The sequence below is a fragment of the Pagrus major genome, chromosome 20, assembly GCF_040436345.1.
Source record: "Pagrus major chromosome 20, Pma_NU_1.0".
NCBI lineage: Eukaryota > Metazoa > Chordata > Actinopteri > Spariformes > Sparidae > Pagrus > Pagrus major.
The window spans coordinates 10,936,119-10,953,974 of record NC_133234.1 but is presented as its reverse complement, the minus strand read 5'-3'; the positions used below and the strand labels follow the sequence as shown (position 1 = coordinate 10,953,974).

Genomic DNA, 17,856 nt, shown 5'->3' with positions numbered 1-17,856 from the left:
TGTTCATGTGCAGAGTTTTCTGAAACACAAAGATGCCAAGCCGCTAAGAGACGTGCTGGCTTCTAATCCCAACCGCTTCGTCCCCTTGCTGGTTCCCGCTGGCACTGCAGCAACAGTTCGACCTGGATCTCCCTCCACCTCCACAGCCAGGCTGGACCTACAGTTTCAGGCTATCAAGGTATACACATTTTCCTTTATCTTTTTCTACATCGATCCATAGCGCTTAATTCTAATATGAAGACTACATAAATACTTTCATTACCTGTAACCTTTTTTCTTCTTCATCCCTTCTGCTCAGATTATCAGCATCATAGTAAAGAATGACGAGGGCTGGCTCGCAGGGCAGCACTCTCTGGTCAGCCAGCTGAGGCGAGTCTGGGTCAGCGAGGCCTTCCAGGAGAGACATCGCAAAGACAACATGGCTGCCACCAACTGGAAGGAGCCCAAGCTGCTGGCTTACTGCCTGCTCAGTTACTGCAAGTATGTACACTCATTCAAATTGTAATGTGTTGGAGAAAGTCGTCATTAGACCTTATATATGCCCTCTCTCAAAGACTGCCGATGAGCCTTTGGGCCAAGCATTACTCTGACATTAACAATGCTACCAGGAGATTTTAAAACTTGATGACTTAAGTGACCCTTTGAGTTATACATACATATATATTTAAATTTTTAAAGGGCTGCAAGTTAATAACGCAGGTTTGTGTAGTTTCTTACTATGAGTAACTTAATGGCATTCCAATCATGAGTGACCTTCTCACCCCTCCTCTCTGGCTGAGCACAGAGAAAGTACTAAAGCACTTGGTGCACCAGGCACTTAGCAGATGTTTATTTCAGACCCTGCAATTAACCCCCAACCACTTTAGACAGTAATTTTAGAGTGTATGAGTTCAGTCAACCTTCTTTGGATAAACAAAGTTTTGTTTAAAGGGTGTAAACATGTCTTTATTATCTGTGACACATTAGTATTAGATTACTTGAAAGTTCTGTTGTACTATATAACTTATTATTGTCATTGACATTAGACATGTCTCCTGTCTCCTCGATAGGTGTAACTACTCAGAAATTGAGCTACTGTTCCAGCTGCTGCGGGCCTTTACAGGTCGCTTCTTATGCAACATGACCTTCCTGAAGGAGTACATGGAGGAGGAGATTCCCAGGAAGTACTCCATTACCCAGAAACGTGCCCTGTTCTTCCGCTTCGTTGAGTTCAATGACCCACACTTCAACGATGAGCTTAAAGCCAAGGTACATACACAGACATGAGAGTCAATTAGTGACTTCATGGCAAAGGGGGCTGAAAATCCCAGTGACCTTTTTGCAAGTTTATAAACCATCTTTTTGGAATTGCTGTTCAAGAGATGGTCGGAGGTATAATAAACTCTTACCGACCACGTGGGAAAAAATGATCAGTGTTTGGCTTGTTGGAGGTGTACAACACCCAAACCAGCCCCTATTCAGAAATGCAAGAATGTCTAAATTTGGAAATGGAATTGATATAACATGTGAGAATTGGGTATTTTCAGTGAAATACTATTTCCAGAGAAGGATTATTAAGGACTGCAGTTTTGCTGCTATTTGTCTCTTTTTTTCTAGCACAGCAGTTATTACTTTCTTTTGGTTCGTATAAAGGCTGCTAAAGGAAAAATACATATTTAAATAAATATGCTAATTTAAAACTGCAGTGCACATGGAAGCCTTAATTGGGGATAAAAAGGATTTTTTTAAATTGTGCAGGAAAAACAGATTAAAATCATGAATCGTGAATTGATTTTTCAGTCCTAAACTGAATAATGCATTATAAATCCTGCTGCAAAATTCTTTGATCATCATCTCGGCTTGGGACGTGATCTGTGTGACTTTTCTGGTTGGTGTGTTTTGTACCAGAAGTTCTTTGATAGAGTCAGGAAGGTCATTTTGTCTGGTTCTAGACCCTCAGAGGCCCACAGATGAATGCGTCTGTCCTCTCTACCTGACCTGCTGCTGCAAGCATTACAATCATTCAGGCTGCTTTTTAATTAAGCCCACTCTCCCGCATGCATGCTCTCACGCATACACACACAGACAGATGAACACACGCACGCACGCACACACACACACATGCGCACACACACACACACACACACACACATTTTGCACAGCTGTAACAGGCACAGAGGAGCAACAGCACTGCTGTTAAGTACAAACGGGTCAGCGGGGATAGCCTGCCCTGGCACACTATAGCATATAGCCGAATGGCTGTGTGGTTAAAAACACACAACTGTACACACACACAAGAGGCTGGCTAAAGCGCCCAGACCCCCAAATTCAAGGACATACACTTTATGCTTATGATGCTGCTCACTCCAGCCTGGCCTTTTTGCCTGGATTCAAGTTAATTCTTTGCCTCTGTAGAGAATTTTTTTTTCACAGTATGTACACAGAAAAGACAACCAGAACAAGGTATAAACAAAAAACAAACAGAATAATTACAAACAACACAAGTCTAATACAGTATGCCCTAGCTGTTTAAATCCCTCGTAGCTGAGGGCACAAAACTCCTCCAAAAGCATCTTTTATACCTTTTTTTTTTTTTATTTGTCAGATTAGTCATCCGCCAGGAGGAAGGAGGGTGAAGCATCGTTTGGGGGGGTTGGCAGGGGTCGTGTGAGGTTCGGGGGTTGGCAGTGGGGATACCAATTATTTTATTTCAGGAGCTTGTCTCCGTTGCTGAGGGAAACAGATCTGTTCACATTGCTTCATCTGCTTCTGTGCCGGAGAAAAAAAGGGACATAGGCATGGGAGAGGGTTCATCCAACTCACTGTGCTGTGTCTTTCCAGGACAAAATGCTGTGCTGGAATTTTTAGCAGACCAGAGTTCAGTCACCCAGCTAGCAGAGCCATAACACCCCCACCCCCCATCAGAATTTTGCCCATATTGTTGTTTTTCTCTTGATTGTCCTCCTCTGGTGTGCAGTAGATGCTAGCTGTGTTTGAGGTGGAGAGACAGACAGATAAGCAGCCAGACTGACAGAAAGAAAGAAAGAAAGAACGTGTGTTTGTGAATATGTTTGTTTGTGGTGATTGGTGTAAGTGTTGTGAGCAAGAGAATGAGTGTGGGTGTTACCACTGCTGACATTTAAATAATTGCCTTTAGCATTTTCCCAGAAGCATAATAACACAGGGAAGTGTGTGTGTTCTCAGTATGAGTTTGATAGAGGCTCAGGTTCTTGTGTAGCATCTCATGGGTTTGGGAGGATATTTCACTTTAAGACGACACAGAGAAGAGTGTGTAAAAGAGAGGGGGAGAGAGACAAGGTGGGACAGCAGCAATGAATCATCTATGATGGCACAGACTGACCTCATGCTGCTTCCGTATCGCTTCTTTTGTTTCGTCTAAACAGTTCTTACAGAAAACCGCTTTTGTGTTGCTTTTTTTGTTCGAAAGAGCTTGAGTATTCGCGGAATAGATTTCGAGCAGACGAGCAAACAAACAAGTGTATGAAATTTATGAAGCACAGTGCATCTGTTTCACATTCTGCTGCTTCTTTTTTTTTGTTCGCGACATGACATACAGTGTAGCAGAATGCGTCTACATGCTGTGCTCGTATCATCCCCTCAGTGGTGAATGAAATCAAACCAAAGTGTTAAGTTGAAACAGCACAACATATTTTTGTTTGTACCTGTTACAATCCTCCTGTGTGTAAGCAACAATGAATTAGATTTTCACTCACATGTAATTACTGTTTGTGTTTTAATTTTACAAATAAAACAATAACACAGACAAGATAATACCAAAGGACTAGTGTTTTAATAAGTAAAACAGTTTAAAAAGATGAGTGCAGCTGTATTACCAACATAGATTTTTTTCACCGATTGTACTTACCATTCAAGACTTCCTGTGGCGACTTCACAATAAAAGCCATACATTTTTTGCACATACCTGGTAGGGATGGTGCATAATACATACTCTTGCCCTCCACCCCCCACTGTTTTGCCACCATCTTCTTCCTAATGTGGTTGTGTTGCAGTGGCTCTAGGGTCTCTGCACACACTCACACGCACACTTGCTTGTTATTTGTTTAAGGGTATGGAAATGGGATTTAAGATAATTAAGACACCTGCAGAACAAGATATAGGCTACTTGCCCAGAGGTATTGTGTGTGTGTGTGTGTGTGTGTGTGTGTGTGTGTGTGTGTGTGTGTGTGTGTGTGTGTGTGTGTGTGTGTGTGTGTGTGTGTGTGTGTGTGTGTGTACATTTGCACCAACACACACAGCCTGCAGAGAACAGCATCTCCTGGCATTACAGAAATACGCTCTGATCCTACAATGATTGATGTCAGAGACGCTCAGAATTAATAGGAACAGATGAGACTGAAGAACAGAGTGGTGCTCCATGCATTTTCTTTGTGTCTTCATTTAGCGGCTTCGTGTGTTTCTGCATGCATCTGTGAGTTTATCAGCCATGCATGTACGTTGTGCAGAGTGTGTGTGAATAATGTGCTAACAGAGGAGCTCGAACATATGCTGCCACAGCTCGTTCTCCACTGAGCGATGCCCTGTCCTCCCCAGTGATGGATTGAACAGGGGGGTTCATTAACAGATAGCAGCTTCTTTAATAAATGCAGTCGTTAGCTATATTGTGGTTGGGTTATTCTGCATTTTTTCCTGCTAATCAAGACTTTGTCTTCATCAGATCCCTGATAACAATCCCTGAAGGTTTCAGAGTGTTGGTAAATTGCATTTGAAGCTTTGCCTCAGCAATCATTTTGAATATTTTTTCTGAATTATGAGAATTTATGGTTTTTTTTTTGTATTTTCTCAAGAAATTTTGATGACAATTATTTTGGACATTTGACATTGCTGTGCCTCGGGTCTGTCTTTGTGCTCCCAAGTTCTTTTTCTTCTCAAATGAATCAAAGTTTCTCCCGGAAATTATCAATGTGAAAAGGACCTGTGTCCGTCTGATTTTGGAACAGATTGTCGAGCAGATTACTATTTCATCACTTAATTATGTGCCATGGAGAGCTGAGGGTGTGCAGATTTTTCACTTATGCAGCTTGTGAAAGACCACACCAGGTGATTTCACTGATTAGTTTCTCCTTTCTTGAAGGTTGCGTATTCCCCTAAGTAAGTGGAAAAATGTTTTTTTAATCATTAAAATCATATGTGTGTTTTGTCCTGTTTCCTAGGTGCTGCAGCACATCCTGAACCCAGCCTTCCTCTACAGCTTTGAGAAGGGGGAAGGTGAGCAGCTGCTTGGACCACCCAACCCTGAAGGCGACAATCCCGAAAGCATTACCAGCGTCTTCATCACTAAGGTGCACATGCAAATACATGTTTGCGAGTATTTCTTCACACTGAGTCTCCTCACTTCTCCCCACTTCTCCCTTTGTTCATTACTCACCAGCTTTGTCTCTCCATCCGTCTCTGTGATTTCATTACCTGCTGCATTTCCTCTCATAATGTCTTATCAGTCCAGCACATCTCCACACTCTGTCATCATCAACTACATCCCACTTAGTCAGAGTCGTCTTCTCTCGTGTCCTCCACACATTACTTGATCACTTAATTGCTGTCGTTCTCTTCTTCCTCTTCGTCTCTTCCATCTGTCCTTGTTTTTCTCTCTCCCTCCCTCTTTCCATCACATTTCATTCATCAGGCCGGACTATAATTCCTGGTGTAAATGTCAGGGTGAGACCATGCTAAAGGTCAGCGTGTTTGTTTGTGCTGTGGCAGATCTCATCACTGACTAACACCAGTCCTAATGGCTGCTAATGGCTCCTCTACGGTCTGGTTAAAACTCATTTCCTCACTCACCTTCCTCTCTCTGTGTGCTCTCCTCCCCTTCTGTACCTCTCTTCAGGGAATTTTGATGGTGATTGGTATTTTGAATGGGTAGCTGTCTCTTTCTAAGAGCTTTTCAATGTGTGAAAAACTGCTATATATTGCTGTTGTGGTGGAGGTCATTCAAATGTAATTTTGAGAAGTAAACATTAGACAGTATACTTTATTCAGGCAAACATTATACGCAATAGAATGTGTTTCACGTAAGGTGACTTCTATCGACCTCAGTCAGCAACCTTTTTTTGCCTATAAAATCAATTTATTTAAAAATGTGCTACTTTGACTCTGATTCAGCCACGTCTCTGTCAGTAGTCACCACTGTGGTTTCTGTCCTGCCCACAATCTGCAAAGTAACTAGTAACTAAAGTTATAAAACAAATGTAATCGAGTAAAAAATAACAGTATTTTCCTTTTAACTGTAGTGAAGTTTAAGTGTGAAGAAGATATTTTTCAGTCTGATCGACACCTTTGCAGATCTACAGTCCTCACTCCGGTGGCACAATCTCTAACCATACATCGCTCCCATCTCTGTTGAAGGTTCTCGACCCAGAGAAGCAGGCGGACCTGCTGGACTCGCTGCGAATCTGCCTGCTGCAGTTCTCCACCCTGCTGGTGGAGCACGCACCCCACCACATTCATGACAACAACAAGTCACGCAACAGCAAGCTGCGGCGCCTCATGACCTTCGCCTGGCCATGCCTACTGCCCAAAGCCTGCGTGGACCCTGCCTGTAAATACAGCGGCCATTTACTCCTGGCGCACATCATTGCAAAGTTCGCCATTCACAAGAAGATTGTCCTGCAGGTGAGGAGGAATGTAGAGAGTAGAAACTCAGTGGAGCATGGGTTTAATTGAGAATTGTGATGAAACAAGGCAAATTTGTGAAGAAGATGTAAAATGAATTCATGCAAAACAAAGACTGAAATGAGATGATTACAGATAAATGCAAGATACAAAAATAACAAACTTAAAATTGGAGAAACATGATAAATGTAAGTAGTACTCAGAAAGAAAATATAGAAAATAATACAGTAGAGGAATTGAAGTGAAGTGAGTATGTGCTTGCCTGATAGCTTAATAGTATTCCATTAATGTAATATAAATGTATTGGAAGAGAATACAGTAGTTGGAGGGGCCATTAAAAAAGGAATAAGAATTAGTAGCATTACTTGTGCAGGAAAAGTTATATTAAAGTGTATTACCTTTACTTTCCCAGGTTTTCCACAGCTTGCTTAAGGCCCATACCATGGAGGCCCGGGCCATTGTGCGACAGGCCATGGCCATCTTGACCCCAGCTGTGCCTGCCCGCATGGAGGACGGCCACCAGATGTTGACCCACTGGACTCGCAAGATCATTGTGGAGGAGGGACACACTGTGCCGCAACTGGTCCACATACTGCATCTCATTGTGCAGCACTTCAGGGTGAGCTGATATAGAACAACAAACACAGATATTTAAGTTCAAGCCACTATTGAATGTATTGATTCCCAGTGTATGCATATGGGTAAACAGGGTAGACAGAACAGTCAAAAAAATCTGATATCTGTTCCTGTAAGCATGAGGGACTTGTCTGAACACCACACTGAGTAATTCCTTTCTTAAAAAATCACTACAATTTCTGATTAATGAATATCTTACACTCCTCAAAGTGAGAGGGTAACTGCCACTTTAGTTCATCCACATTTGTTGCTGCTGCCAGCTCCCTGCTCAGTGTGGCTTCGGCAACTGCAGGGAACCACATGGGGAAAACTTTTGAGAAGCTATTTTTGCTGATTATCTGAGTGCCCTGAATTGTGTGATTCCTCTAATCCAGCCCTAATGGGAATTGAGCATCATCATTTAAAGTTGGATTATCGTGTATACCCCAATGAATAATTTTCATGATATTAGTTAGTTAACTAAATTTGAGTTTCATTTCGACAGTAGCCAAGGCAATGGTGTGGCTCTCCAGCACAAAGCTTACTCATTCATCATTGGCTAGTGGAGCTAATGGTAACCGCCTGCTGCCTTAATGCACATACAATCCCAGACACACCGTCTCAGTGATGGTCGGCAGAGTCAAGAAGAGCCTAGTCTGTGAACCCAGCAATGGATCATTGGCCTTTATGTTCGCCTTCCTCCTTAAACTTCACTCACACTTTCTGCCCTCTCGCTACTTTCGTCTGATGCTCGCCGCCTCGCCGGTCAGAAAGCGACAGTCTCTAAGCAGAAGACTGACATTTCCCTCAGTTCCCCTCTCTATCTCACTGACAGGCTGCTCTCACTGGGCCAGATGACTAATCTAATGTAATCACATCAGCATAATTACACTGGGGAGAAGATAATGACAGACAGATGAGAGACTTTGTGTGTGTGTGTGTGTGTGTGTGTGTGTGTTTGATAAAGAAATAGAGATTGTGTGCGTGTTTGTCTGTGTGCACACGTGATGGACAGGGCTTAGCCACTCTGTCATTAAGGGGCTGTGAAGCCCTGCTCTATCGGCTATAATTACCCTCAAAGTGAGAAGCTTTAATATTCTTTGACACTGGCAACAGCCCTCAGATAGACATCTCATCTCTTGCTCTTTTGTCTGCGTGCGTCTGTGAGTCCCAGTTCAGTTTGCGATGAAGCTAAGTGACTCTTGAGTGTGACGCTTGAGAGTGTGAATTCTTGGGGCTAAGTGTGTCATCATGTCCTTGAGACTAAGTGGGAATAGGACTTCAGAGTTTGCCACTTCTGACTTGGTGTCTCAAAGTGATTGAGCACCCCGTTTAACTTCGCATGCGTTATCAACCAGAATCAAGAGCAAGGTTTAAGCAGTGTCGAAAAAAAAATTGCATTACATGCAGTTGCCTTTCATTCACTTTTTATTTTTGTCAGCACTGATGATAATGATGCTCTATCAGCAGACTGGATTTTTGCAGCAAGATGGTGTTGAAGCGAGGCAAGGCAGGGTTGTAAGGAGTTATGGGGCTCTTTGTTGACTGGAAACCTCTAAATTTTAGGCATTCAACCAAGCAGGGTCTTGTTGGGAAAGAATAACACAATAAAATGGATGCACCCAACAAAAGGTCACTTCCAAAATTGTTTGAGATGGTTGCTCAGGCAATGGAAGCCAGCCTGATGTATTATGCGATGATACTGTTGTATGATATGATACTTTCATTACAACATGAAGTTGAGGCAAGGCCGAGGTTCTCCTCATCTGTTGTCAACAAACCAGTAACGGACTTGATATCAAAACCAATGTGAAATTAATATGACAAACTTGCATGTTTAACTTTACATCACTTTTTTGGGATCTTACTAAATTCATGGAGCAGAGTTTTTGTGTGTGAAGAATGTTTTCTGGTGTTCCCTCTCATGCAAAACAGGATTGTGTATAAGTTTATGATCCTACAAAATGTATCACTCGTATCCCACTTCTCCATACTTGGACACTTGCATCTGGTTTTGGAAAGAGTGGCAGCCCAGGTAGTGAGATGTCCAAATACAGGATGCAAAACAGGCCCCAAGTGACAATGGCATTTTATGTTGATGTTTGGGTTCTTTACAAACTGCTCTGTCATCTGTTCAGTCTTATTTGCTATCATTGTTATCATGTTTACTTCTGTTTCTTCAAAACTCTGCCATTTGCATTAGTGACCATCTGCCATTGGTGAAAATGCAGAAAAGTCCAAACTGACACTGTGGCATGTGTTTTAGCTTCATGAAATAGATATTCAAGATATTGAATCACTGAAGTGTTTACTTACTGCAATCTTTTTCCAGGTGTACTACCCTGTGCGCCACCACCTGGTGCAGCACATGATCAGTGCAATGCAGCGTCTGGGCTTCACCCCCAGTGTAACCATAGAGCAAAGGAAGCTGGCTGTCGATCTGGCTGAGGTGGTCATCAAATGGGAGTTACAGAGGATCAAAGACCAGCAGGTTTGCTCATGGACTGGTAAAAAATACACATACAATATAACTACAAAATCCAGGGAGAGAGGCTGTTGGAACTACACACAGTTTTCAATGACCCAAAATGTGGGCAACCATATCAGTTTGTGACTAACACAAACAGTTTTGTTCCCACATTGTTTATGGATCACTGCTGCTGTCTGGAGATGGTTATTAGTTCACAAGAAAATGCCATTTATCATAGAGATTAAAACATTCTCCTAGTCACATTCCATAAATACTCATGACCCATAATCCTGTAGGAGCTGGATAGAAACCTTGAAAAGATATACACTTGTTAAAATTATATAAACTGTTATTATGTTTACTGATGAACTCATTTCCTCTCCTGTCTGTCCCTCTCTTTGCTGTGGCAGCCGGAGTCTGAGGCTGAAGTAGGCGCTGGCGGTGAAGGGACTAGTGCCGCTGCTGTGAAAAGAGGACTGTCTCTGGAAGCTGCGGCTGCTGCTGCTGGACAAGACGTCAAGAGGTTCCGCACAGCAACTGGAGCTGCTTCCACGGTGAGCTCAATCCATCAGCACTCAGGGGGCAGCAGAATGTTGCTGTGAGTCTCTGTGGCCAGTCACCTTAGCCAGGCTTGGCTTTACAGTAGTTAATTATACATTCTTCACTATAACTGTTGAATCCTCTTACCTACTCTCCGCTGGCTGTCCCTGTGTTCCACACTACTCTGAGTGATCAAACAGACATTTAACATATCTCCGAGACAAAAATTATCAACAGAAGATGACAGCATGGTTGTTGTTGTTGTTGTCTTAATCCATTGTTTCTTACAACAGCATAGCAGCCTCACATCTATTTCATCGGGAATCCCACTGTGATCTGTTGTTTCTGCAGTCTCAAAACTGGATGAGATGTCTTTGTTGTGCCTGTTCAACATCTAAATCTAAGTTGCTGAATCACTATGGTCAACCTCTGATATATTCTTTTAAAAGGCCATTTTAAAAACTTAGAAATTGTCGGTCAACATAACCTTGTTATTTTAGTATCTGTGTGTTGTAGACTTGACAACCTATTGTATAATAATACTTCACTTATGAATTTCAGTATTCGGAAAGTATATTCATTATTAATCACCACTAATCTCCACACCATCTATAGCGTTGTAGTGTTAATAGCCCTGCACTAAAATTTAACCCAACACAACTGCATTATGATTATGATATGTTAAATATCCCTTTTATACGTCACACCAGCTTAAGTTTTAATAACTGCATTCTTATTGACGGTGTTATTTCAAACTCCTTTTATCTGATGTCAAAAGAAAAGGCAACAGTAATTGTTTCTGCTTGAGCCACAGAAATGTTAATTGCTCTGAAAGTTGCCAGGATAATTATCAGAAAATCATAGTTGCAGCCTTCTTTTCACTATAAGCAGCGCAGGCAAAAACCTGACATTGTGAGTTTTATTATAAAGTACATTTGTTGTCTTAGTGACTTAAAACTTTAATTAGTCTTTTTTTATAGAATCATTTTATCCTCTGTATTAAAAAAAAAAAGCTGACATAATAATAATTATAATGTGTGTGTGTGTGTGTGTGTGTGTGTATAGGTGTTCGGCCGCAGCCAGTCCATGCCAGGTACTGAGACCATGCTCACCAAGCCTGTTGAGAAACAACATACGGACACAGTGGTCAACTTCCTCATCAGGATTGCATGCCAGGTAAAAAGCCCACAATTACTGCCACACATACACACTCAGTACTCCAATTCTCTTTCTGTCTCTCTCTCTCACACACACACACACACACACACACACACACACACCAGGTACAGTTCTGCCATCCATAGCGCCTGCCAGGTAGGACACAACTGTCCTAACCCCTCGGTGGTGAAGGAAGGACACACCTGGTGGCTGTCCTAAACAATTCTCCACAAACACACACACACGCGCACACACACAGTCCTTTGTGTCTCCTCACACATTCGTCCCTTGGTCTAGTGGCAGTGATGACCTTGGTCACAAGCCTGAAATAGACTGTTGAGAATTCACCCACCTTGACTTTTCTTACTTTCTTTTTTGGGCCAAGCTTCATTCTCACTGTTCATCCAACCATCTCTGTTGAATATAAGCTTCTGTATGACTGCTGGGGATCGCTCACTGCTCACAGAACAGTCTAAAGAAACATAATCTTTTCTTTGTATTCCACTTGATAACAGTGTGGTGTGATGCTAAATTGATCCCAGTTGAAAAATCATATCTTTTCACCGGTCCTAGAGATCACCGACCGAAGCACACTTCACCTAGAGCTGATAAGGATTTGTTGTCTTGCTAAGGATTTTTCCACATAGTGGATGTTTGTCAACTTGAGGGCTTGTGTTGATCTTCCTGATTGACTGGTTGTGCTATTGTTGACCTCTCGCTGCATGAATGAAATTACAACATATGGTGCCAGTCCTTGTCTCTTCTTGCCCTCTGTGATTTCACACATCATCAGGACACCATTGTGATATTGAAGATGAAGACCCATTGTCACTGATAATGATCCCAACCATCCTCTAATCTCATTTCTAGGTGAACGACAGCACCAATGTGGCTGGGTCTCCGGGGGAGCTGCTGTCCCGTCGCTGTGTTAGCCTGATGAAGTCTGCCCTCAGGCCTGACATGTGGCCTCGTGCCGAACTCAAGCTACAGTGGTTTGACAAGCTGCTTATGACAGTGGTAAGATGGCATATGCTTTTAGAATGACTTATTAGACCGCCATTATGTTTTATATGGCCACATCCATGCTTGTGTCTGTTGTTGTGCTGTATTTACGCACTGCATTTCCCAGAGATTACTTGTAATGGCTTTTTCTTGGATTTTCCATTGATGAAAATTAACTTTCTGAAAGTGTCTGTCTAATCTTTTCTTATGTATTTAATGGAGACTGTTGTTGTTCTTTAAAATCCCCCCAAAATTATTTATTTGAGCATGTCACGGATTAAAGTTGTATGTCATCAACAATGTTTTAGACAAACCCTTTTGAATGAAATGCAAAATGTTCATGTTTGTTGTTTGCACAGCTCCGAGCAGTAAACAGCAAACGGCAAAGGATAACTAATGCGTCTCTGCCGACTGCCAAAGTTTCCCTGTCCCTGTTTAAGCTCTGTCTTAGTGTTTGCTCTAACGTCTCCTAGTCCTTTGTCCGTTATCAGTAATACATGAAGTGAGGCGCCAACCCCCATAATGACAAAATAATGACAGTGGTGAGATAACAGGGGTCTATCCGGGTTGGCCTGTGCCTTCCCGTTCAACCCTCCTCCCCCCTCCTTCTTCATCCTAAACTCCTCAGCCTTGCCTTCTGTATCGCCCCACTATGCCTCTCTGCATCTCTCCCTTTCCACCACTTCCTCCTCTCATCTCCTCTTTTCTTTTCAGCTCCTTATCGCAGCCTCTCTTCTTTCTCTCCCCTTTTATCTGTTGCTCCACTCTCATCTCTCTGGTCTGATTCAGCGCCACTGTTCAGACAAGGTTATCACCATGTGCTGACAATTGTCACGTACTTCCCTTGTTCCCTTTTGGGGATCACTGCATCGGCCTTCTTTCTGCCTACACATACGCACAAATACACACACATACCCAGTCCCAATCAGCCCCTCTACATCCCATGGGGATGGTCTGACAAACAAGGCTTTCTGCAGGCCTTATGCAGATGCACATACACAGGCCCCCGTCCCCCCGGGAGCATGCTCTACCTGCCCAGCCATCTCACTCAGACTAATGAACAATGCTCTAAATCGGATTACCTTTTATCATCCCATTGTACTGCCATGGCAGTGATTAAGAGTCAGGAGGAGGGGTGTGAGAGGGTAAATGAGGAGGAGCCACGCACACAATCCCACGCTCTTGAACATAAATGCGTGTGCCCTATCTGCATTGCTCCAGAGGTCCCATCCTGTTAATACAGTGCCAAATCAATACTACCCTAATATCTACCAGGAGCCTTATCACAAGAGTCACCTTGTTCATTAGCCAAGATTAGTGCCATGGATCTGTCCCAGATTATCCTCTTGGCCCTGCCAACGTTGTAAACCTTGATTGCAATTTAGACAAAATTAGGACCCGATGTTGGCCATTGATCTTTAGTTTAGCAGCAATCAGAGTGCCTCGGTTCTTTTGTGTGAGAATTACCTCTGTGTGTAGAATATTGATTTCTGAGTTGGAATTCATATGGAATAAAAACCTAAATGATTAATGCATCTGCCGATGAATTTGCACTACGTTTTTTCTTGCTTTGTTTTGGGTTGTATACTCATGATTTAAAAAAATGAGCCTGGATATTTTCCTGGACGCAGGGATCACATACTTTAAGAATTATAATGATTGGTAAATATTTCATTTTATTATCTCTCCCTCTCTTCTGCTTCTCTTTATTGTCCTCTCAGGAACAGCCGGCTCAGGCTAACATCTCTAACATCTGCACTGGACTGGAGATTCTCTGCTTCCTCCTGACAGTGCTGCAGTCCCCAGCCATCCTGGCCCATTTTAAACCCCTCCAGCGGGGCATCGCTGCGTGCATGACCTGCGGCAACACCAAAGTCCTTCGCGCTGTCCATTCTCTCCTTTCTCGCCTCATGAGCATCTTCCCCACTGAACCCAGTAAGTTTCCAGTGCCTAATGCCTTAATTCTAACTGGAATGTAGTCCTTGGAAAGCACTGCATATCTGAGTTGTCTGAGGAATTGCTAACTCCCTTATGTGTTCATTGAAGACGTGCCAAAATATTTGGAGCATTTCTCTGTTGATTGATGCTCATCATGCCATGTGCTGAAAGCAAAGCATTGATTTAGATTCTCAGCTTTTCCTTGTCTGAAGCAAACACTGCTCTCTCCCTCCAGGCACGTCAACAGTCGCATCTAAGTATGAGGAATTGGAGTGTCTGTATGCTGCTGTGGGCAAGGTCATCTATGAGGGACTCACCAACTATGAGAAAGCCACAAGCAACACTAACCCCACACAGCTCTTTGGTAAGACCTTTAGCTCTTTAGTTCTCCCTTTCTACCCACTTGCGCTCTGTTACTTTCACTTTGTTGCTCATAAACCCTGTCTTTTTTCAAATATTTTACTCACTTGCATTCTTTTCCATACAAAACCAAGCTACCTCAGTCACTTTTAGCAATTAAGTCAATGAGTGGGTCGTTAAAATGTAAGCCGATGAGTTGTGCTGCTAGGGCTAACATCTGGTCTGTTTAAACAGAGGCCACAGTCCAGTGGTTTGGGAAAGGTTGTCTCGGGAAGGATTGCTGCTTTCAGCCACCATCCCTTTATGAACATTACTGTTATCCGCCCAGATGTCAGAGTGTTTATGGATAAGGTATACATCAAAGCTTATTCCAAGGGGAAGTTATTTGATTTATCTCTCTTCTATTTGGAATGTACAGTAGGTTTCCAAATAAAGGCCCACAATGTGACTATTGGAGTATAAAGGTAATGCTATTTGATAAGGTTTCGAAAAATGGCAGTTGTGGTCAATAAAAAAGCTTTAGGTATCCTGCTGTCGCAGAGACCTGATATGATGGGGGGTGACATTTTAACATTTGTCTCCACTCCAGGGAGCAACAGCAGAGGGGGACATTACTCATATCCATCTCTGTCTCTGTGACACTGGAACTTTTGTTAGATTCCCTAAAAAACAAAAAGTCCTTGTCATGCCGTGTGAATGAACACAGACTGACTGCAGGTGTGTGTGCGTGTGTGTTTGTTACCTTGCCCCACAGACGTCAGGGTTTCTCATCAGATTATTGTATTTCCCTTTCCTACCATCATCCTCCTTCCCCTACATTTTTCTTCCAGGAACACTGATGATCCTGAAGTCGGCCTGCAGCTACAATGCCAGCTACATCGACCGCCTCATCTCAGTGTTCATGCGTTCACTGCAGAAGATGGTGCGGGAACACCTGAGCCCCCAGCAGGCCAACCCAGGGGTCACCGAAACCAACACAGGTACACAAACAGATGTGAATTCCGTCGGAAAATATATACCTTATATAACAGCATAGAGAGTGATCATATACAAATGTATAAATAACATACAGTATATATGTATAGCTTTGAATTTGAGTGAGTCAGTCCACTTCCAATATAAAAGAGATTGTGACTGCTAAAAACACTAAAACTACAACTAACAACCTATTTTTGTTGAAAACATTTTAAAATTATATAAAAAAAGATTGTTTTGACATTCTAATGTCTATGTACTGTGTTGCAGAGATAGCTACCAAAGTTAGCACGCTCCCAAGCTCCCAGTCTGAACTGCTGGCTGCGTGGCTAACTGAGATAACTAGCCAATGGCAGTCACAGTTAGCAGGAGTATGAATTTGACAGGTGGCTAAATCTTACACTCTTTAAGAGGGACAATGGTTGGCTGGTCGGCAAAACCAGCAATTAAGCACCAATGAATTACACACTCTAGCATGAATTTAAAACCGAGCAAACACCCATGTCTCCACACCAGCCGTAACACATTCATAAAAATTGCGTCTACTGGCAGTAAGTCACTGATTCCACAGTCAGACCTGCCTCACTACCCCATAAATCCCAGTATGCCTCAATTATTTAACCCAGTTCTTGAGTTCACGGCACCTGAGACACAATTAGAGCTCGGATATTCCACCAGACATCAACTGCCATTTCAGTTATTCTGCAGGGCTGTAGTTTCAGCTGGCTAACGTTATCAGGAATGCTAGTGTGCGTACCTTCCCCAATCCTGATCCAACAAGGGGTGGACTGTGTGTGAGGCCAGTCATACACAGGCACACTCACATAGTGACCTTCCTCAGACTCAGTTAGAGCTCAGATATCCAGTGTATCTCAGCAGTACCTGGCTCCATACAAAGACCGTATCAAAGGTTCTATATCAATTGCCACAGCTGTGTTCTCAATAGCTGACTTGGTGAGGGGAGATCCACTCTTCAGATAGTCTGGTTTCACAGGGAATGTTTCACAGGGTAGTTCCCACCCTGTTTTGTCTCTTAGTCTCTCACAGGAGAAAGCAAACAGATGGTCACCTTGTGCCGTTTTGCTTTTGGTTTGATAGGGGACTCACTGTTTGATGCTTGACAACTTGCCTTGTATGACAGTGAGGGTAGAGAGAAGAGGTTCACAAGTTTAAGTGTTGCTATTTAAGTTGTTTAGCTTTCTCGTGACTATTACAAAATTCATCACAGTTCCCTGTTCACTTTCTTCTCTGAGCCTGGCTCCACCAGGTTTAAAGAAGTCAGGCAGTACATAATTCCTGTGGCTACTCCTCAGATGGGAGGTAATGGCTGTAAGATGCTATCAGTGCTTTAAATGGGCCCCTAATGACTATATCGGGAAACACAGACATTTACCCTCCACTAGGCGCAGTTATAGTCACTAAGACCAAAGGCTGTCTGACCAGAAAGGCCTTTGCCTCTCAAGATTGTTCATGTCTCGCTAATCTAATAAGCTTAACTGAAGTAGTTCCATCCTGATTGTATTGAAACTGTTTAGTTGTATTTTTACTGCTATCACTATATAAAAAAACTAGAGCATGACTCGCATAGCAAAATGCTGAATTGGTGATCTGAGTATAAATGTGTTCTAAACTAGGACACAAGGCAAGACTTTTTATCTTAGAGCGCTTAGATTTAAGAATAATGCGGTGGTTTTGCTTCCTTGGTTAATATTGACAAGCTCAACTTCAGTATTTGTGCAAAAACAAAAACGAACGTCAACAAATACTTCCTACTGGTATTTATCCTTAACTTGATAATAATGTGTTTCTTGGTAGCTAGTTTGTCTCAGTCCTGCTTCTGACTGTTGGTGTCTCTCCTCTCACAGTGACCAGCGAGCTAGTAATGCTGAGTCTCGACCTGGTGAAGACTCGACTGTCCGTCATGAGCATGGAGATGAGGAAGAACTTCATCCAGGTCATCCTCACTTCGCTAATCGAGAAGTCACCTGACCCCAAAATCCTCCGTGCTGTGGTCAAAATTGTCGAAGAGTGGGTGAAAAACAATTCTCCCATGGCCGCCAATCAGGTGAGAAGGCTTTTCTCGCTGAGACAGTTTCTACAAATATAATGCATGGAAACAAATAGAAATGCATGATTCAGCAGATAATCGCATTATTTCTTTGATAATA

The 17,856-nt window shown here is 42.7% G+C and overlaps 1 protein-coding gene across 1 annotated transcript in view; it reads left to right on the top strand.

The window, feature by feature from the left end:
• trrap (transformation/transcription domain-associated protein) overlaps positions 1 to 17,856 on the top strand; it is an 80,580-nt gene that overhangs the window by 22,170 nt on the left and 40,554 nt on the right. Inside the window, exons 34-47 of the mRNA XM_073489480.1 lie at positions 14 to 178; positions 299 to 480; positions 1,050 to 1,248; positions 5,172 to 5,300; positions 6,364 to 6,630; positions 7,043 to 7,249; positions 9,578 to 9,736; positions 10,126 to 10,269; positions 11,321 to 11,431; positions 12,284 to 12,430; positions 14,137 to 14,350; positions 14,589 to 14,717; positions 15,544 to 15,693; positions 17,554 to 17,753. Of these exons, the coding sequence (XP_073345581.1) occupies positions 14 to 178; positions 299 to 480; positions 1,050 to 1,248; positions 5,172 to 5,300; positions 6,364 to 6,630; positions 7,043 to 7,249; positions 9,578 to 9,736; positions 10,126 to 10,269; positions 11,321 to 11,431; positions 12,284 to 12,430; positions 14,137 to 14,350; positions 14,589 to 14,717; positions 15,544 to 15,693; positions 17,554 to 17,753 (2,403 nt within the window). The remainder of the gene's footprint in view (positions 1 to 13; positions 179 to 298; positions 481 to 1,049; positions 1,249 to 5,171; positions 5,301 to 6,363; positions 6,631 to 7,042; positions 7,250 to 9,577; positions 9,737 to 10,125; positions 10,270 to 11,320; positions 11,432 to 12,283; positions 12,431 to 14,136; positions 14,351 to 14,588; positions 14,718 to 15,543; positions 15,694 to 17,553; positions 17,754 to 17,856) is intronic.